Source organism: Dreissena polymorpha, chromosome 2 (genome assembly GCF_020536995.1).
Source record: "Dreissena polymorpha isolate Duluth1 chromosome 2, UMN_Dpol_1.0, whole genome shotgun sequence".
In the NCBI taxonomy this organism is placed as follows: Eukaryota; Metazoa; Mollusca; class Bivalvia; order Myida; family Dreissenidae; genus Dreissena; species Dreissena polymorpha.
Window position 1 is genome coordinate 22662265 of NC_068356.1, and position 22373 is coordinate 22684637.

Below are 22373 nucleotides of genomic sequence, written 5' to 3' on the forward strand. Positions count from 1 at the left end.
TAATATACAGAAAATTCAAATTCTTGGGCCTAGAACCAGTACTTGGTGTCTTGCGGAGATCTAAAGAATGCTCCCACATTGGGGATAAAACCCGTGGTCTCCCGGTCGCTAGGCGGACACCATATCCATTACTACAAAACAACTTATAAATGTTGTTCATGGACTTAAAAGACTATGCTCTTGGGAAGTCTATGCTCTGGGATGTAATATTTGAAATGTAACATTGTGTAGTGGTCCTTTTCTAAGATTGTTCAGGTCATGCCACTGGGTCAAAATTACCCAGTCCCAAGGTGGGGTTGATTTGGTCTTTATTGGCTGATATAAGTTTAAAATCTTCTCTGTGAGAGCAAGACCCATAGTGTTGACCTTTGATATGTGTTATAAGATATAGAGGTCTCATACCAAGTTTGTGCAAAGATGGCCCTTAGAATTTCAAAACTGGCTGTTACTTGTTCGTCATGCTGGGTGTTTTAGTATATCATATAAAAAGGGAAAGATTCAGGATCACAAATGGTAAAGTGTCCTTCTGAATGGGCTGGGGGTATGGAAGCCAGACATGTTGTGTGACGTTGTTTAATAATTCAATTCATCTTTGTTCATCACTTGATAATGAGGGTATGAATCGTACACTATTTATTTGTCGTTTAATATGTGCAAAAATAAATCAAATTTTTTAATAGATGTTAAGATTTTTATTTTGATCTTACTAGAGAGACAAAAGTGGGGGAGGGGCAAAAAGGAACAGGTTACATGTTATTTGATATATTTCCAGTTTGAGTGTGATCTACATAGTTTTTGCGGTATCCAACTGGGTAGCACCATCAATAGTGGTGGTCATAGGAGCTAAACTGTCAATGTTCTTCGGTTCCCTGCTCTACTTGTAAGTACTCTGTATGAGAACTCATAAATAAAGATTGAATAAAATATACTCAAGATTTGATTTATAACATAAGAATTAATATAAATTAGTATTCATGTAAGTATTGTATTTAAGTTTTTGAAAACACTGGTTGATACTATTTTATTTACATTAAATTTTACACTAGATTTTTGTTTAAAGATAATACGCAGCAATATACATAAAAATGCAAAATAGTCTTTTATTAGTTTAACATTTCTGTTATAAATTAAATGTAGTCACAGATTTGTGTTGTGATTGAAAGTATTTACCTTTTCAGATTGTTTATAGTTTCGTTTCTGAAGCCGATGTTATGGTCTCTGTACACAGGCTCTGTTTTGGTTGGCTTCGGGGCAGCAGGTATAGGTTACTGTTAACATGGTTTTTTAATAAATTGCTTGTCACCTGAGTTTTATTAACTTACTTTTATGTTCATTAACTTGGTAGAATCAGTGCTTGCTAACCTTTAGATAGATTTTAAATACTCTCTGAGTTAGGAAAGCATATGGACTTCATAATTGTCTATTACATCTCTTTGTTCATTTAGGTTCTTATCAATGTGAATTAATGTTTTTGTTAAATAATGCACTTGTAGTTGTTAAAGAATTAAGGTATTGGAGGTATTGTTTTGAAATATTTGGCTTTGGAAGTTTACATGCAGACCCAGATTGGGATTGCACAGATAATTGAATTAAAGTAAATGAATTGCTAACATGTTGATTAACTGGTTTTGTTGCATATAAATTTATTTTATTATATTTTTTCTACAGTTTTGTGGACAGGACAGGGGAATTTCCTCACCACTAACTCCGATTCAGAAACCATCTCCAGGAACAGTGGTATCTTCTGGGCCCTACTCCAGTTCAGGTGCATATCAAGTCTTCATTCCATATGTCACGTGTCCTTTTATTCAATTTATATAGATGCTCAGGTCAACCAGTACACAATTCTAACAACCATCTGGTTTATTAGATGCAGTCAATATCAAATGAGTAGTTACAAACATTTACTTCTTGTTTGTAGTAAGCTGTCTGATAAAATCCTGCAATAAATGACAAGCACTTTGTGCTAGTTCGTTAGGATTTTGTGTAGATTTTTGTAATATTAAACAGTATTTCAGTCATATTGCAGTGTTCAGTTAATCTGATCACATATTTCATACGTAACCTTATCTGATCTGAGCTCATTAATAGTACTGTAGTTAACATACTTATGCCAGTAATCAACAACTACACTACTTTAATCAGTGACATTACAAATCATTTCATGCTCACGCTTGCGACAATTAATATGGTGGAATGTGTTGGCAAGAATAGCTTATAATGTTGAGAACGTCACACATTGATAATTTAGTCTTATCCCTGTTGCAGCCTGCTGTTTGGCAATGCATACAGCTACTTTGTGCTGAAGGGGGCTCAGGTGATATCCACTGATGAGCGCACCAAGCTCTTCATCGGCCTTAGTGGCGCAGGCCTGCTGGGTTCTCTCTGCCTGCTCTTCCTGCGGAAACGACACAGCAGCGACAATATCAACCTCAACTCTAGGTTCTACACAAATTGTTTACAATTGTAAAATTGAAGTTTTGTATGCCTCCTGAAGTAGCATATAGTGGCTGCTTTCTGAATTCATATTTTAATTGAATTGAGTTTGGATCTGAAAAATTTCTGTCCTTCTTGATGTCTCTTCATGAAACCTTCTGTCTTTTGGTCCGCTCACATTTCATTTTCATTTGAGATTTCAGAAACTAATAATTCAAATGTGATGAAACTTTATGTGCAGATTCCTTATAGGGTAGACATGCACGTATTGTCAGGTTGTTTTGGTCAAATCATTGTTCATGGAGTAATTGCCTGTTCTTATTAATATATCACAAGTTGTTGCTGTGCAAAATCTCAGACAGTTATGATCTGAAATAGATGAAACTTGATATACAGCATTCCTATAGGCTTGACTTGGGCTTCTTTTTATGCCCCCGGTAGGGTGGCATAGAGTCAGTATGTCAGTCTGTCCATCCGTCCGAAAAAAACTTTAACATTGGCCATAACTTTTTAAATATTCAAGATAGAAACTTGATATTTGGCATGCATGTGCATCTCATGAAGCTGCACATTTTAAGTGGTGGAAGTTCAAGGTCAAGGTCATCCTTCAAGGTCAAAGGTCAAAAAAATTAATTCAAAGCTGCGTTCTCATGAAGCTGCAAATTTTGAGTGGTGGAAGTTGAGGGTCAAGGTCATCCTTCAAGGTCAAAGGTAAAAAGTAAATAAAATTTCAAAGCGGCGCATTAGGGGGCATTGTGTTTCTGATGAACACATCTCTTGTTCAGGTTGTTCTGGTCCAATTGTTTTTCAGGAGGTAGTGTTTATTTTCATCTCCCCACAAGATCTCAGGAACTTATAATCTTAATTTGATAAAAATGTACGAGTACTTTCCTTGTCAATTTATTGTGCTCCATTAATTTTTCAGGGCATTATTGGCCTTTGAATGATAATTAATTGCCACATGTGATCTTTGACATCTGATTTTATTAGCTCATCTATTTTTTGAAAAAAAAAAAGAACTATTGTCATAACCTTGGCATCGGCGTCCGGTTAAGTTTTGCGTTTAGGTCCACTTTTCTCAGAAAGTATCAATGCTATTGCATTCAAACTTGGTACACTTACTTACTATCATGAGGGGACTGGGCAGACAAAGTTAGATAACTCTGGTGTGCATTTTGACAGAATTATGTGCCCTTTTTATACTTAGAAAATTTAAAATTTTGGTTAATTTTTGTGTTTAGGTCCATTTTATTCCTTAAGTATCAAAGCTATTGCTTTCATACTTGCAACACTTACTAACTATCATAAGGGGACTGTGCAGGCAAAGTTATGTAACTCTGACTGGCATTTTGACAGAATTATGTGCCCTTTTTATACTTAGAAAATTGAAAATTTGGTTAAGTTTTGTGTTTTGGTCCACTTTACCCCTAAAGTATCATAGATATTGCTTTCATACTTGGAACACTCGCAAACTATCATAAGGGGACAGTAAAAGGACAAGTTGCATAACTCTGGTTGTCCTTTATACGGAATTATGGCCCTTTTTTGACATAGTAACTTTGAATATATGGTTAAATTTTGTGTTTCGATCCATTTTACTTCTAAAGTATCAAGGCTATTGCTTTCAAACTTCAAATACTTTCATGCTATCATGAGGTTACTGTACCTGGCAAGTTGAATTTTGCCTTTACCTTTGAATGACCTTGACTCTCAAGGCAAAGTTATTAAATTTTGCTAAAATTGCCATAACTTCTTTATTTATGATTAGATTTGATTGATACTTTGACAAAACTACTCTTACCTGACATTCCACAACAGACTGCACCCAAACCATCCCCCGTGCCCTCCCCCCCTCCCCCCCTAACATTTTTTTTTTTTTTTTAAGACCGTCTCACAAATGACCAACACACCCTCACACTATACCCCCCACCCCACCCCCCCCACCCCCAATTTTTTTTTGAAACGGTTAAAAAACACAAATATTTATTTTTATTATGTTATTATTGTGTGTTCTACTGAAGCTTGATTGCTATACATTGTGTAAGATGTGAAGAAAAACTTTACCATTCTTCTTGTTTTTTTTTCCCCCTTTTTTATCAGATATATGGTGTAATTTATCAAGGTTACACCTGTAAGACTCTCGATCATCGACATTGGTCAATTGAAGTAGGAGGGGAAGTTGTTAAAGAAGGTTATGAATAATCTTGATATCGCAAATCATAAGTATACTTATTTTAATTCTGGTAACTTCAGTCGTCATAAGAAGTTTCAGGAATAAATTTTGCGTACAAACAGACATGCATTAACAGACTTTTTACAAAGAGTGTAAACCTTAAGTCATATCTGGTAAAATTGGTTGGGGAGTAATAAGCTGTGTGCAGCCCCCTGTAAGACACAATATCTTTCTCCATAGGTTCTATATTTACTGGTATGAGTGTGACTGGATAAATTGATATGATGATGTGTACATAAGTAATTCTTAACATTCTGTATAAAAAAGCACTGTATTTTCCTTTGCAGCGGACAAGTTATTGCAGATACACCCTTGTCTGTGCTCAGTATGTATAAGTCTCATTGAACTCTACTTACAATCTGATATGATTGTGTCACTGAATAAAAATTTATTCAAGAAACGTGTTACTAATAGTAATACACCTTCAAAGTTGAATAAAAGCATTTTATAATTTTCATATTGGCATTAATGATAACCAAACTTTTACAAATAATTTTCAATATTTGTTTTGCCTTATGCATGTGCTCAATGAATAATTTTTTTTCATCTTTTAGAAAGATCCTTTCATCTGATTCGCACCAAAGAAATGCTGCTTTTGTCCATTACAATATTTTATACAGGTAAAGATTACCATCCATCTTAGACATAAATGACGTACATGTTTAATCATTTACACATTGATATTGTATCAATTACAAGGACACTTTCTTAGTTTTAAGCTCCTCTTAGCACAACATGAGCATGGTGAGCTTTTGAGAATGCCTTGACTGTCATCAATATTTACTTTGTGAACGCATTGGTCTCATCTTCATGAAAATTGGTCTGAACATTTGTCCAAATGAAATCTTGGCCAAGTTTGATACTGGGGTAAAAAAAAAGTCAAAGCTAGTGAACACTCTAGAAGTTGCATGTTTTGCCAAATCATCATGAAACTTGCTTACTTCGAAAATGATACTGGTAAGTTTGAAAACATGGTCTCAAGTGGGTTGGCAATTTTTAGCGAGGCTGTTTTCGGAGAAAACCAGAGCTATTGTCATAGCCAGCTTGTCATCCGCTGTCCGCCATAGGCGTCGTGCTAAAACCTTAACATTGGCCATAATTTTTTTAATATTGAAGATAGCACCTTGATATTTGGCATGCATGTGTATCTCATGGAGCTGCACATTTTGAGTGGTAAAATTTCAAGGTGTACATCATCCTTCAAGGTCTAGGGTAAAAAAAAACAAAGTTAAGGGAAGTAATAAGCTTTAAATGGACATAGTTATCTGACCTGCCCAGGTATATATTTTTGTTAAATAAATCAAAGCGGCGCAGTAGGCGGCATTGTGTTTCTGACAAACGACTTGTGGTAAAAGGTCAAGGTCATCCTTTACGGTCTATGGTAAAAAATACAGATTTAAGGGAAGTAATAAGCTTTAAAAAGGGAGAAAATTATTCAATATTGAACATAGCCACTTTATATATTTGGCATGCATGTGTATCTCATGGAGCTGCACATTTTGAGTGGTAAATCTACAGTCACAGTATAGTGGCTTTTAATTATTTGCTTCTAAAAATAGAGATTTGTTACAGACAATTATTTTCAAGGGAAGTAATTTATATAATTATAAATCTCATATTATATATTTCCTTACCAAGAATTGAAGTTCTTTTCAAGTTAATACTGTACAGATTTATTATTTTGATTATTTATAACCCAAATGATTGATTTTTCAATTTTTTTTAAATGATATAATTATAATTTCTTTAATGTGCATTACATACCTGTGGACTTGTGTCCATAGGTACATGATCAACTCTGGTTATGATCTCTTTTAAACCACAGGTCTTGGTTGTCAGTGATGTCTGACATGGTCATAATTGACTGTGAGACCCTCCCCACCCCCCTACCCCTCCCCCCCCTGGTTAGATTGGACAAAATTCAAGAGAAGTAATAACCTTTAAAGGGAGATGATTTCTATACCTGCCAAATGATAAATAGAAATTTAATTTCAATGCAGCGCAGTAGGGGGCATCTCTTGTTGGGTCACTAGGTCAAAGGTCAAGGTCACTGTGACCTCTAAAAAAAATTATCTAACAAGTTTTCGCAGCCGAGCGTGGCACCCGTTATGCGGTGCTCTTGTTCTAATATGGCTATAGTGAAACCTTGTACACAAAATAGAAGTCTCTTGTTTGCATAATCTTCATGGAACTTGCTCAGAATATGTGTTATTATAGAGCCTTGGCAGAGTTCTGTAATATTTCTGGAAACATCCCACAAGCTTCCTAGGGCCTGATTTAGTATTGTTGGAAGTTTTAATGGTGAGCTCTTAAGGTCACCCTTTATTCAGCATCCATCATCATCTTTGAGCTTGTTGTTTTCCGGTAATTTACACTGAATTCCTCATATATTTTTTTTACCAAGTTAGAATGGGTTGTTTAAGAAAATAGAATTGTGAAACCAGATATTTTATAAAATGTGTTCCCATACTTTTCAAAAGATATACAATATTTTTAGAAGGCTACATTCTTACATGTGTTACAATCTTGCCCAGCCAAGATAGATTAAATATGGATCGATATCATTCCCAGGGGGGTACATGATTTAATAGAGTTCTATGCAAAATTAGGATTATACTTGCTGAGGATCTGGGGTTTGATCCCTGGCCTGGCCACATAACTTGTGTGGTGATCAGTCATTCAAAAGTTTCAAAGGAACTGGTTGTCAGTTACTAGTTGTCAGTTACTAGTTGTCAGTTACTAGTTGACAGTTACTGGCATCAGTGAGTGCACTTAGCTCTGGTGAACCAGCTATTCAGGGAAAGGGAGTTCTTAACTCTTTCAGTGCTGGAACCGAATTTTTAAGGCCTTTGCAAACAGTTTGGATCAAGATGAGACGTCACAAAACGTGGCGTCTCTTTAGGATCCAAACTGTTTGCTTTTCAGATAGTATTCTTTGAAAAAAATCGAAGAAAATGCTAATTTTAGAAATTCAGCTGACGACATTTTAGCAGACGACAAATTTCCCAGCATGCAAAGGGTTAAAGTCACAGTCATGATTGAAATACTATATAAAAATCAACAACTCCAACAAAGAAACAAACAACAAAAGATTCAAGTAACTTTAATAAATATTTGCTGAAATTACAAGTTGGAGAGCTTTGAAATTTGCTTTGTAACATCATAATGTTTGTTCTCTACTCAAGTTTTTAGCTCACCTTATAAAATATTTTCATGGTGAGCTTGTGTGATCACATTTGGTCCCTTGCAGTCCATCATGCATCCTTCACATTTACCTTGTGAAACTGTAGATTCCAAATTTTATGCCCAATCGTCATGAAAGTTGGTTAGAACATTTGTCCTTGTGATATCTCTGCAGAATTAAAAACTCAGTGATGTGTGCTAAAAAACAATATCATTAGATCATATGAAAGAACAAGATTAAGTACCTTTTTGTTGTCTATTTTCCTGTCTTCATAAAACATGCTCAGAACATTTGTTCTTATTGAGTTTGGAAATAGTTCCGGTCTGTTGATCATAATGACCACCTATTAGGTGGCTGTCAGTTAGTTTTTCTTATAAGACTACAGTTAAACCTTGGGAACGTTGTAGAGGTTACATTTTTTTCCAATCTTATTTTTTCTATTGATATCTCTGCATGTTCAAAAAATGTTTTGGTCCATTGGAAGACGTCGTTCCTGTGGACAAGGCAGTTTTCTCTATTTGGTAAAACATAATTAACACTCTTGAAGTGACATTTTTCACCTAATCACAATTTGGCTGTTGTGAATTGCTATGAATACTCTAGAAGTGAACATTTTCACCCAATCATAATCAAAGTTGCTCGGAACATTTTTTCAAATTATATTTTGGCCGATTTTCAAAAATGATTCTGGTCCATTTAAAAATTGGCTTTCAGAGGTTGTGGCTGTTTCCCTTGTATATCCATAGTAAAATCACATCACTTTAGTAGTCACATTTCAGAACAAATAATGGCCTTTGGGTCTCAGGTGAGTGCCTTAGGGTCATTGGACCTCTGGTTCATTTTCATATTAAATCAAATGAAAGTGATGTTATTCAAAATCTACCAGTAATTGGATTCTTGATAAAGTTTATTTTTTGTTCCTAGGAATTGAGCTGACCTTCTTCAGTGGTGTGTACGGCACATGTCTATCCAACAATTTGCACTTTGGAAAAGAGGCAAAGGGACTCATCGGTATCTCGGGGATGTTCATTGGTGTTGGAGAAATACTTGGTAGGTACATCTGTTAAATTATGCAACCACAAAACATTGTGTTATAGGGATGTCATAATTTTATGTTATTTTTGCCATATAAGCCGCGTTCTGAGAAAACTGGGCTTAATGCATGTGCGTAAAGTGTCTTCCCAGATTAGCCTGTGCAGTCTGCACAGGCTAATCAGGGACGACATTTTCCGCATAAACTTGATACTCGGTAAGGAGGGACTTCCTTGAAACTAATCATACCATAAAAGTGGAAAGTGTAGTCCCTGATTAGCCTGTGCGGACTGCTAATCTGGGACTTTACGCACATGCATTAAGCCCAGTTTTCTCAGAATGTAGCTCATATTAATCAGCTTGAATTTGTTTACAGATTTTGTATGATAGAATATAAAATGTTTATACATGTGCACATTTTGTAGTATGAATTTGTACCAGTTTGATGCAAAATTTTGATGGATATACTAATTATATATACTGTTGATAATTTTATTTGTACTATCCCTGTAGGTGGCTCATTGTTTGGACTGATGGGAAAGTCTACTAATCGTCACGGTCGAGATTTGATCATCATGTTTGGCTATGTGGTCCACATGGTCTGTTTCTTCTTGATCTTTATCAACCTACCCGAGAGGTCCCCCATTAATGAGAGTAATGAAGCTACGTATATCACTTCTAGGTAACACCAGAGTTGTAACTCCTAATGCAGGGCTTACTCTGCCATTCGCCAAATTAGCCAATGGCTATAAATTGAACTATTTGGCTAAAGAAAATTCTATTTGGCTACAACTTTTTCTTCATTAAAACTTAAAAATAGCCCCAAAATAGAAAAAATTTGCCAAAACAAGGCGAATTTGGCTCAAGAAATTTTTTAGCCAGGGGAAGCCTTGCTAATCAGCAGGGGTTTTTTTGGCCCGATTTTATAGCCGAAATTCGGCTATGTTCCCAATCCCAAAAAGTATACTTTTTTCCCAAAATGTGGCAAAAAATTCCCAATTTAAAAAAAAAAAAATATATTTTTTTTTTATAGAAAGAAGTGTCTAATGCGTATTTTATCTCAATTGTAATTCAATTATATCTAACAAAGAATTATATGATTTTGTTCTTTTAAATGTGAATGATTATAAAGAGTTATATCAAATTTAGTATTTCCCTAATCAGTGGACTTTTCGTTTGAAATAAAAAGGCTAATGAACTTATTTTCCCAATTTCATGAAAATGCCGATAAAATTCCCAATTCCAAAGCCATGGGCTATCTTCCCAAAAAGTGGAAAAAAAACCTGTAATGAGATTACTTAAACTACATCCAGATAACACTTTAATTATCCCATATGCAAAAAAACAGATCTAGGACACATAAGAATTGTTTGCTCTTGTTTAGGATATACACATCACTTTTAAGCAAACCCCAAAAGTTTTGCCTCTCATAGTTGACTGACCATATTTTATTGATACCCATCATGCCTACTCAGTTAATCTCTGAGAAATACTGTTCTTAGTAAACACACGTTTTTACAAGGCACTCCCATGCCAGTCGTGTGATGTCCAGGCTCTCTAAAGGTCAATGATAGTTTGAACATTGAAAAGATGCAGTTCTGTTTATTTAGGATACATTTATTAAATCAATGCTACACCAGATTTGTTGTCCTTTATTGAGTGTATGTTTCCAAAATCTAATTAACACCAGAGTGTTTGGCCCTTATTGAGGGTACATTTCTATCATCTAGGTTCCAAGAGTACATATCCAACATCTTGGCACAAAGACAGTTGGTGTCCTAATTAAAGATACATTTATCATATCAAGGTCACATAAAAGTTGAAAATACATCTAGCATGTTTTATAACTGGTGAGTTGTTTCCCTTATTTACTTATTACAGATTTTTTCAGCCATTAATATGGCATGATTTCCACTCTAATTGTTAAACAGTAAAATGAGTACTATTTGTGATAAAACAGTTTTATCAAAAGTGAAAAAAGCTGATTCTCCTGTTATCCTTTCTGTGGTCTCATTTTGCAGCAAGTATGTAGCTATCCTGTGCAGTTTCCTGCTGGGGCTGGGTGACAGCAGTTTCAACACTCAGATCTACTCCCTGCTTGGCTTTATGTTCCCAGAGGATAGCTCCCCTGCCTTTGCCATCTTCAAGTTTGTGCAAGTATGTTATACACATAGTCATGTTCCAAGAGGATAGCTCCCTGCCTTTGTCATCTTCAAGTTTTTACAAGTATGTTATACACATAGTCATGTTCCAAGAGGATAGCTCCCCTGCCTTTGCCATCTTCAAGTTTGTGCAAGTATGTTATACACATAGTCATGTTCCAAGAGGATAGCTCCCCTGCCTTTGCCATCTTCAAGTTTGTGCAAGTATGTTATACACATAGTCATGTTCCAAGAGGATAGCTCCCCTGCCTTTGCCATCTTCAAGTTTATTGCAAGTATGTTATACACATAGTCATGTTCCCAGAGGATAGCTCCCTGCCTTTGCCATCTTCAAGTTTGTGCAAGTATGTTATACACATAGTCATGTTCCAAGAGGATAGCTCCCCTGCCTTTGCCATCTTCAAGTTTGTGCAAGTATGTTATACACATAGTCATGTTCCAAGAGGATAGCTCCCTGCCTTTGTCATCTTCAAGTTTGTGCAAGTATGTTATACACATAGTCATGTTCTCAGAGGATAGTTCCCCTGCCTTTGTCATCTTCAAGTTTGTACAAGTATGTTATACACATAGTCATATTCTCAGAAGATAGCTCCCCTGCCTTTGCCATCTTTAAGTTTGTACAAGTATGTTATACACATAGTCATGTTCCTAGAGGATAGCTCCCATGCCTTTGCCATCTTCAAGTTTGTGCAAGTATGTTATACACATAGTCATGTTCACAGAGGATAGCTCCCATGCCTGTGCGATCTTCAAGTTTGTGCAAGTATGTTATACACATAGTCATGTTCTCAGAGAATAGCTCCCCTGCCTTTGTCATCTTCAAGTTTATGCAAGTATGTTGTACACATAGTCATGTTCCTAGAGGATAGCTCCCTGCCTTATCTATCTTCAAGTTTGTACAAGTATGTTGAACACATAGTCATGTTCATAGAGGATAGCTCCCTGCCTTATCTATCTTCAAGTTTGTACAAGTATGTTGTACACATAGTCATGTTCATAGAGGATAGCTCCCTGCCTTATCTATCTTCAAGTTTGTACAAGTATGTTGAACACATAGTCATGTTCATAGAGGATAGGTCCCATGCCTTTGTCATCTTCAAGTCTGTACAAGTATGTTGTACACATAGTCATGTTCTCAGAGGATAGGCCCCATGCCTTTGTCATCTTCAAGTTTGTACAAGTATGTTGTACACATAGTCATGTTCTCAGAGGATAACTCCCTGCCTTATCTATCTTCAAGTTTGTACAAGTATGTTGTACACATAGTCATGTTCTCAGAGGATAGGTCCCATGCCTTTGTCATCTTCAAGTTTGTACAAGTATGTTGTACACATAGTCATGTTCTCAGAGGATAGCTCCCTGCCTTATCTATCTTCAAGTTTGTACAAGTATGTTGTACACATAGTCATGTTCTCAGAGGATAGGTCCCATGCCTTTGTCATCTTCAAGTTTGTACAAGTATGTTGTACACATAGTCATGTTCTCAGAGGATAGCTCCCCTGCCTTTGTCATCTTCAAGTCTGTACAAGTATGTTGTACACATAGTCATGTTCCTAGAGGATAGCTCCCATGCCTTTGCCATCTTCAAGTTTTTACAAGTATGTTGTACACATAGTCATGTTCCTAGAGGATAGCTCCCCTGCCTTTGTCATCTTCAAGTTTGTGCAAGTATGTTATACACATAGTCATGTTCTCAGAGGATAGCTTCCCTGCCTTTGTCATCTTCAAGTTTTTGCAAGTATGTTATACACATAGTCATGTTCCTAGAGGATAGCTTCCCTGCCTTTGCCATCTTCAAGTTTGTGCAAGTATGTTGTACACATAGTCATGTTCTTAGAGGAAAGCTTCCTGCCTTTGTCATCTTCAAGTTTATTGCAAGTATGTTATACACATAGTCATGTTCCCAGAGGATAGCTCCCCTGCATTTGTCATCTTCAAGTTTGTGCAAGTATGTTATACACATAGTTATGTTCCTAGAGGATAGCTCCCCTGCCTTTGCCATCATCAAGTTTGTGCAAGTATGTTATACACATAGTCATGTTCCCAGAGGATAGCTCCCCTGCCTTTGTTATCTTCAAGTTTGTGCAAGTATGTAATACACATAGTCATGTTCCTAGAGGATAGCTCCCCTGCCTTTGTCATCTTCAAGTTTGTGCAAGTATGTTGTACACATAGTCATGTTCTCAGAGGATAGCTCCCTGCCTTTGCCATCTTCAAGTTTGTGCAAGTATGTTATACACATAGTCATGTTCTCAGAGGATAGCTTCCCTGCCTTTGTCATCTTCAAGTTTTTGCAAGTATGTTATACACATAGTCATGTTCCTAGAGGATAGCTCCCCTGCCTTTGCCATCTTCAAGTTTGTGCAAGTATGTTGTACACATAGTCATGTTCTTAGAGGAAAGCTCCCTGCCTTTGTCATCTTTTTTTTATTGCAAGTATGTTATACACATAGTCATGTTCCCAGAGGATAGCTCCCCTGCATTTGTCATCTTCAAGTTTGTGCAAGTATGTTATACACATAGTTATGTTCCTAGAGGATAGCTCCCCTGCCTTTGCCATCATCAAGTTTGTGCAAGTATGTTATACACATAGTCATGTTCCCAGAGGATAGCTCCCCTGCCTTTGTCATCTTCAAGTTTGTGCAAGTATGTAATACACATAGTCATGTTCCTAGAGGACATCTCCCCTGCCTTTGCCATCTTCAAGTTTGTGCATGTATGTTGTACACATAGTCATGTTCTTAGAGGAAAGCTCCCTGCCTTTGTCATCTTCAAGTTTGTGCAAGTATGTTATACACATAGTCATGTTCTCAGAAGATAGCTCCCCTGCCTTTGCCATCTTTAAGTTTGTACAAGTATGTTATACACATAGTCATGTTCCTAGAGGATAGCTCCCTGCCTTTGCCATCATCAAGTTTGTGCAAGTATGTTATACACATAGTCATGTTCTCAGAGGATAGTTCACTGCCTTTGTCATCTTCAAGTTTTTGCAAGTATGTTATACACATAGTCATGTTCCTAGAGGATAGCTCCCTGCCTTTGCCATCATCAAGTTTGTGCAAGTATGTTATACACATAGTCATGTTCTCAGAGGATAGTTCACTGCCTTTGTCATCTTCAAGTTTTTGCAAGTATGTTGTACACATAGTCATGTTCCTAGAGGATAGCTCCCCTGCCTTTGCCATCTTCAAGTTTGTGCAAGTATGTTGTACACATAGTCATGTTCCTAGAGGATAGCTCCCCTGCCTTTGCCATCTTCAAGTTTTTGCAAGTATGTTATACACATAGTCATGTTCCTAGAGGATAGCTCCACTGCCTTTGCCATCATCAAGTTTGTGCAAGTATGTTATACACATAGTCATGTTCTTAGAGGATAGCTCCCCTGCCTTTGTCATCTTCAAGTTTATTGCAAGTATGTTATACACATAGTCATGTTCCCAGAGGATAGCTCCCCTGCATTTGTCATCTTCAAGTTTGTGCAAGTATGTTATACACATAGTCATGTTCCTAGAGGATAGCTCCCCTGCCTTTGCCATCATCAAGTTTGTGCAAGTATGTTATACACATAGTCATGTTCCCAGAGGATAGCTCCCCTGCCTTTGTCATCTTCAAGTTTGTGCAAGTATGTCATACACATAGTCATGTTCCTAGAGGACAGCTCCCCTGCCTTTGCCATCTTCAAGTTTGTGCATGTATGTTGTACACATAGTCATGTTCTTAGAGGAAAGCTCCCTGCCTTTGTCATCTTCAAGTTTGTGCAAGTATGTTATACACATAGTCATGTTCTCAGAAGATAGCTCCCCTGCCTTTGCCATCTTTAAGTTTGTACAAGTATGTTATACACATAGTCATGTTCCTAGAGGATAGCTCCCTGCCTTTGCCATCATCAAGTTTGTGCAAGTATGTTATACACATAGTCATGTTCTCAGAGGATAGTTCCCTGCCTTTGTCATCTTCAAGTTAGTACAAGTATGTTATACACATAGTCATGTTCTCAGAAGATAGCTCCCCTGCCTTTGCCATCTTTAAGTTTGTACAAGTATTTTATACACATAGTCATGTTCCTAGAGGATAGCTCCTCTGCCTTTGTCATCTTCAAGTTTGTGCAAGTATGTTATACACATAGTCATGTTCTCAGAGGATTGCTCCCCTGCCTTTGCCATCTTCAAGTTTGTACAAGTATGTTGTACACATAGTCATGTTCTCAGAGGATAGGTCCCCTGCCTTTGCCATCTTCAAGTTTGTACAAGTATGTTGTACACATGGTCATGTTCCTTGAGAAAAGCTTCCATGCCTTTGCCATCTTCAAGTTTGTGCAAGTATGTTGTACACATAGTCATGTTCCCTGAGGATAGCTCCCCTGCCTTTGCCATCTTCAAGTTTGTACAATGATGTTGTACACATAGTCATGTTCTCAGAGAAAAGCTTCCCTGCCTTTGCCATCTCCAAATTTGTGCAAGAATGTTGTACACATAGTCATGTTCCCAGAGGATAGCTCCCCTGCTTTTGCCATCTTCAAGTTTGTACAAGTATGTTGTACACATAGTAATGTTCCTAGAGGATAGCTCCCTGCCCTCACCATCTTCAAGTTTGTACAAGTATGTTATACACATAGTCATGTTCCAAGAGGATAGGTCACCTGCCTTTGCCATCTTCAAGTTTGTGCAAGTATGTTATACACATAGTCATGTTCCATGAGGATGGCTCCCCTGCCTTGGCCATCTTCAAGTTTGTGCAAGTATGTTATACACATAGTCATGTTCCCAGAGAAAAGCTCCCCTGCCTTTGCCATCTTCAAGTTTGTGCAAGGATGTTGTACACATAGTCATGTTCCCAGAGGATAGCTCCCCTGCCTTTGCCATCTTCAAGTTTGTGCAAGTAGGTTATACACATAGTCATGTTTCCTGGGGATAGTTCCCCTGCCTTTGCCATATTCAAGTTTGTGCAAGTATGTTATACACATAGTCATGTTCCTAGAGGATAGCTCCCCTGCCTTTGTCATCTTCAAGTTTGTGCAAGTATGTTATACACATAGTCATGTTCCAAGAGGATAGCTCCCATGCCTTTGCCATCTTCAAGTTTGTGCAAGTATGTTATACACATAGTCATGTTCCTAGAGGATAGCTCCCATGCCTTTGCCATCTTCAAGTTTGTACAAGTATGTTATACACATAGTCATGTTCCTAGAGGATAGCTCCCTGCCTTTGCCATCTTCAAGTTTGTGCAAGTATGTTATACACATAGTCATGTTCCAAGAGGATAGCTCCTCTGCCTTTGCCATCTTCAAGTTTGTGCAAGTATGTTATACACATAGTCATGTTCTCAGAGGATAGCTCCCTGCCTTTGCAATCTTCAAGTTTGTACAAGTATGTTATACACATAGTCATGTTCTCAGAGGATAGCTCCCTGCCTTTGCAATCTTCAAGTTTGTACAAGTATGTTATACACATAGTCATATTCTCAGAGGATAGCTCCCTGCCTTTGTCATCTTCAAGTTTGTACAAGTATGTTATACACATAGTCATGTTCCTAGAGGATAGCTCCCTGCCTTTGCAATCTTCAAGTTTGTACAAGTATGTTATACACATAGTCATATTCTCAGAGGATAGCTCCCTGCCTTTGCCATCTTCAAGTTTGTGCAAGTATGTTATACACATAGTCATGTTCTCAGAGGATATGTCCCCTGCCTTTGCCATCATCAAGTTTGTGCAAATATGTTATACACATAGTCATGTTCTCAGAGGATAGCTCCCATGCCTTTGTCATCTTCAAGTTTGTGCAAGTATGTTGTACACATAGTCATGTTCTCAGAGGATTGCTCCCCTGCCTTTGCCATCTTCAAGTTTGTGCAAGTATGTTGTACACATAGTCATTTTCTCAGAGGATAGCTGCCATGCCATTGCCATCTTCAAGTTTGTGCAAGTATGTTATACACATAGTCATGTTCTTAGAGGATTGCTCCCCTGCCTTTGCCATCTTCAAGTTTGTGCAAGTATGTTATACACATAGTCATGTTCTCAGAGGATAGCTCCCCTGCCTTTGCCATCTTCAAGTTTGTGCAAGTATGTTATACACATAGTCATGTTCCCAGAGGATGGCTCCCTGCCTTTGCCATCATCAAGTTTGTGCAAGTATGTTGTACACAAAGTCATGTTCTCAGAGGATAGCTCCCCTGCCATTGTCATCTTCAAGTTTGTACAAGTATGTTATACACATAGTCATGTTCCCAGAGGATGGCTCCCATGCCTTTGTCATCTTCAAGTTTGTACTAGTATGTTGAACACATAGTCATGTTCCCAGAGGATAGCTCCCATGCCTTTGTCATCTTCAAGTTTGTACAAGTATGTTGAACACATAGTCATGTTCCCAGAGGATGGCTCCCTGCCTTTGTCATCTTCAAGTTTGTGCAAGTATGTTGAACACATAGTCATGTTCTTAGAGGAAAGCTCCCTGCCTTTGCCATCTTTAAGTTTGTGCAAGTATGTTATTACACATAGTCATGTTCTCAGAGGATAGCTCCCCTGCCTTTGCCATCTTCAAGTTTGTGCAAGTATGTTGTACACATAGTCATGTTCCTATAGGAAAGCTCCTCTGCATTTGCCATCTTCAAGTTTTTACATGTATGTTGTACACATTATCAGTACTTTTATCCCAGTAAGTTGGACTGATCTATCAAAACTCAAAAGGCAGTTAATTGTACAAGAAGTCAAGTGAAATATTTTATATAGTGAGGGCTTAACTTACTGAAACAGTTTTCAGCAAAGATTTCCAAAAAAAACTATTTAGATCAACAATATGTTAAGATTTTAACATTACATGCTGATTGAAAAATCTTATAATGTTTGCGGTATTGACAAGACTGTATTTAAAAAAAAAAATGGTGTTCTTGTCTATTGTTCTTTACAAATATCTCTTCAATTAATCTTTCACAGAGGTTCAAATGAGTTAAAGAATGTCAGTATATTGTTGTTTCTTAATGACATACAGCATTATTTTTAGAAACATTCTGCACATCTTTAAAAGTGTATTTTTATTAAGACATGTTTTGCTTCATAAACAAAAATATTGTAAAAAAAAAAAATCATTGGAATATCATTTTCAAAAGTTTACTCGAGAGCATTTCAATAAGCTTTCGGCTTAGATCAAAACTAACGTCAAAAATAATTGTTTCAGTCGATTTCTGCAGCGATAGCATTTTTCTACAGTGACTACCTGATCCTGCAGTACCAGCTGCTGATCATGGTGATCCTGGGCACGTTTGGCTGCTTCAGCTTCTCCCTGGTGGAGTGGAAGAGCACCAAGATCAACACCGAGGGCTACCAGAGCATATGACAGGCCGAGGTGAGTAGTTGGGTCACCTTAACGGTCAATATTGCACATATTGATATCAGGACTGTCATCATTAGAATTTATGGTGCAATCAACTTCCATCCAAAAATGTTATGTACAAAGCCTAAATAAAAAATGATCAAATATCCAAGTCGTGGAAACCTCCTAATATTTTTATTTTTATGATTACACACTTTTTATGTTTATATAAAAGTTGACAATTGATTTGGAAAATATTATGATAAAGAGAAAAAACACTAGTGAAATAACTTCAGTTTTTACTAAGATGATATCTTCAGTTGAGTTTAAATTGAAGCGTTTTTCAAAACAAAGTGATGCTTGTGATAAGAAATGGATTACATTTGATAAAAAAGATTTACTGGGAACATAACTTTTGACTTTTGAAAAGAAAGCTGGATTTTAGAAAGAAATTAAATACTGTATAAAAGGTCTGACATATGATTGTGTCCTGTAGACACATTTCTAGTTGTTTTTAGCTCACCTGAGCACAACGTGCTCATGGTGAGCTTTTGAGATCGCCTTTTGTCCGTCTTCCGTTGTTCGTTGTGCGACGTCAGCATTTGCCTTGTTAACTCTCTAGAGGCCATATTTATTTCCAATCTTCATGAAATTTGGTCAGAAGATTGGTCTCAATAATATCTTGGATGAGTTTGAAAATGGTTACGTTTGCTTGAAAAACATGGCTTTTTTCCTTATATGGCTATATATGGCTATAGTAAAATCGTGTCAACACTCTAGAAGCCACATTTATGGTCTGATCTTCATGAAACTTGGTCAGAAGATTTGTCCCAATGATATCTTGGATGAGTTCGAAAGTGATGCAGAGCTCCAGATAAGGTTTTGTGAAATTCTTAAATTACTACCAGATTTTCAAAAAGAATTCTTAACTCTGAAATTTTATTCTTAAAGTTACTACTAAGTTTTGGAAAATAATTCTTATTTTTTCTAAATGACCTAAAAATAAATAATAATGGTTATTTTCATGCAAAAAAATCAAAATAAACATACTAGCAACTTTATTTATACGAGTTCGACAGTGTCTTTTCAGTATTATACAATTTTATTTTTCAAATACCTTCATATGCCCAAACTGTGCTTTGATTGCATGCCTTAGATGATTTTTTACATATTTCACAATTAAAACGGGTCTCCCCTTCAATCTTTTCAACGATGAGCCACGGGACTTGTCCCTTCCATTCGTTCAATGTTTTTTTTGTGTTTAAGTTTGGACCCATCGTGTCGCGTTTTTGTTTAGCTTTTCCGACTCTGTCGGCAACTGAACATACAACATCGTATAAGATCTAATCTATAATGTCTTTTTTAACATTTAACTTCGGCTTACTTTGCGTACAATACGTTAAAAGCGTGTTTTTGGACGCTTTGCAGTTTTTTAGGACGCTCTCTGGGCGCCGCCATTGTTTTTTGACAGATAGACTGTATACGCCGCTTTTATTGGAAAAAATGCGCTTTGTTAAACAAACCTGATAACCATTCTATATAAGCACTGCAAAAAGCTTTAATACACGAAAAGAACTCAATAAAAATCGATACGAACCGATGTAAAAATAATATTCGTAACTTGATTTTGTAATTCTTAATGGTACGACAAGATTTTAAAATAAATACGTAACGGACTTGAAAATAATTCGTAATTACGAAAATACGACCCTTATCTGGAGCTCTGTGATGCCGCTTGGTTGAAAAACATGGCCGCCAGGGGGCGGGGCATTTTTCCTTATATGGCTATAGTAAAACCATGTTAACACTCTAGAGGCCACATTTATTTTGTGATCATCTGGAAACTTGGTCAGAAGATTTGACCCAATGATATCTTGGATGAGTTCGAAAATGGTTTTGGTTGCTTTAAAAGCATGGTCACCAGGGGCGGGGCATTTTTCCTTATATGGCTATATATGGCTTTAGTAAAACCTTGATAACACTCTAGAGGCACATTTATTGTCCAATCTTCATGAAATTTGGTCAGAAGATTGGTCTCAATGTTATCTTGGATGAGTTCGAAAATAATTATGTTTGCTTGAAAAACATGGCTTCCAAGGGGCGGGGTATTTTTCCTTATATGGCTATAGTACAGTCTTGTTAACACTCTAGAGGCCACATTTACTGTCCGATCTTCATGAAACTTGGTCAGAAGATTCATCCCGATAATATCTTGGACGAGTTCAAAAATGATGCTGGTTGGTTGAAAAACATGGCTGCAAGAGGGCATGGCATTTTTCCTTATATGGCTCTAGTAAAACCTTGTTAACACTCTAAAGGCCACATTTATTTTCCGATCTTCATGAAATGGGTCAGAAGATTTGTCCCAATAATATCATGTTATCTCAGGTGAGCGACTTTGGGCCTTTCAGGCCCTTTTGTTTTATAAGTATAAGTCATCTTCCTTGTATGTGAAGTTTAAGGAATTGTTAGTTGTATGCTATTATATAATTGTGTGTGTTTTTCTATTTTCAGGCAGTGAATTAGTAAACATTAATCTATTAACCTTTTTCCCAGTGTTACTCGATTTCAACTGCATTTTGTGTTCATGCATTATCTCACAGCCTTACTGAATCAGAGGCATTTTTTTTTAACCTAAACAATATCTCTGTTTAACGATCTATAATTTTAGTAATGTCTGATATATTATAATGATGTTTAGTGCATTTTACCATACAATATATTCTGTGGTATTGTCAGCATACTTCAAAAACCTTTAGCTTGGGCTCTCTTACCAACAAAATGTTTTTGCAATTGCAAAATTGTTGTATGCTCTATTTCTGCAATTCCAAACACTTTCCTGTATATGATCAAACCCTGACGTGCTGGCATATTTCTTCTCTACATTTCTAAAGTTTGCTTATCTCTTTTCCTTTTATCATGATACATAGTATGTTACTGTATGTGCCATAGACATATATGGCATTGACAGGATTCATTATCAAAATTTTTAAATATTTTTTAACCTTCGGAAAAAACAAATGTTTTATAATAATGGTCAGGTGTAAATCTATTTTTAAAGTTTTTTTAACAATATACGTTTTAGTAGCTTAGTTTCTTATTTTGGTGAGCAAATCATCATCCGTTTAGAAATACTTTATTTTCCCTTCATAATGAAAACAATATATAGATATACAGTACAGTATTTTAATAAATATAAACAATGGGGAAACTGATATTTTATTAAAAAATATTTCTTTTTAATGTGTTTAATAAAAATTTTCAAACATAGCTAAAAAAGTAAACACATTTTGTTTGAAAAGTTGACTTCAGTGTTGATTATTAGTAAACGCTTATATATAATATTTTAACGTGTAATCTAGCAATATTCTTATAAAGGGAGGTAATTCATATATTAAAAATTTATATTTAGGTTCTGATTTGTATGTTTTGAATATAAGTTTTTGTACAATAAATTGGTAAAACTTTGATTAAAGTTTATTAGATAAAATAAAAATAATTTTATCAAATATATTTGTTTCTTATATGATTATAATTGTTGCAACATATGATGACATCACTTTCCCCATGAGCCAAATATTTCCTGCTATATTTGTGACATTTTAACACAAAAGTTTACGGTGATATGGTTCTTACATTTGCAAAATATTGCGAGTGGGGATGGTTTTCATGTTGATTTTTCTAAATAAAAACAAAATATGTGCGTAAAGATCATGAAAATGATTTTACACAGGTGGCCGATTTTTTACGTACAGGCCGGAATTACGTACATGACCAGTATAAGTGATTTGAATAATTGTATGAATACCCTTTGATAGCCATTTGCAAATAAAGCTGCCCGTCTACATAGCAGAAAAAAGTAATACCTTGGTATGATGAGATTCAATTTACATCTAAATATGATCAATATTTAGTTTTTATATGGCATTTTTAGCAAGACTGTTTACCAAGGTAGACTATTCAGCAAAACTAGAGAAACAGTTCCCCTTGATAACTTTAGTTTGAATGGAGGTATTGT

At 36.3% G+C, this 22373-nt stretch overlaps 2 protein-coding genes across 3 annotated transcripts in view; both read left to right on the forward strand.

Moving 5' to 3' along the window:
• Positions 1–6171, forward strand: part of LOC127866212 (forkhead box protein K2-like) — a 141944-nt gene extending 135773 nt beyond the window's left edge. Inside the window, exon 11 of the transcript XR_008042892.1 lies at positions 5948–6171. The gene's annotated coding sequence lies outside the window, so the exon portion shown is untranslated. The remainder of the gene's footprint in view (positions 1–5947) is intronic.
• The window catches only part of LOC127866215 (UNC93-like protein MFSD11), a 31191-nt gene that overhangs the window by 3659 nt on the left and 5159 nt on the right, over positions 1–22373 (forward strand). The window contains exons 3-13 of one of the 2 annotated variants that reach the window (XM_052406645.1): positions 773–880; positions 1179–1258; positions 1669–1765; positions 2269–2442; positions 4957–4994; positions 5224–5289; positions 8778–8903; positions 9399–9567; positions 10907–11042; positions 18221–18388; positions 20870–20884. In XM_052406645.1, the coding sequence (XP_052262605.1) occupies positions 773–880; positions 1179–1258; positions 1669–1765; positions 2269–2442; positions 4957–4994; positions 5224–5289; positions 8778–8903; positions 9399–9567; positions 10907–11042; positions 18221–18379 (1153 nt within the window). In that variant the 3' untranslated portion in view covers positions 18380–18388; positions 20870–20884. Of the gene's footprint in view, positions 1–772; positions 881–1178; positions 1259–1668; positions 1766–2268; positions 2443–4956; positions 4995–5223; positions 5290–8777; positions 8904–9398; positions 9568–10906; positions 11043–18220; positions 18389–20869; positions 20885–22373 lie in introns of those variants that run through there. The other variant, XM_052406644.1, reaches the window with a different exon arrangement.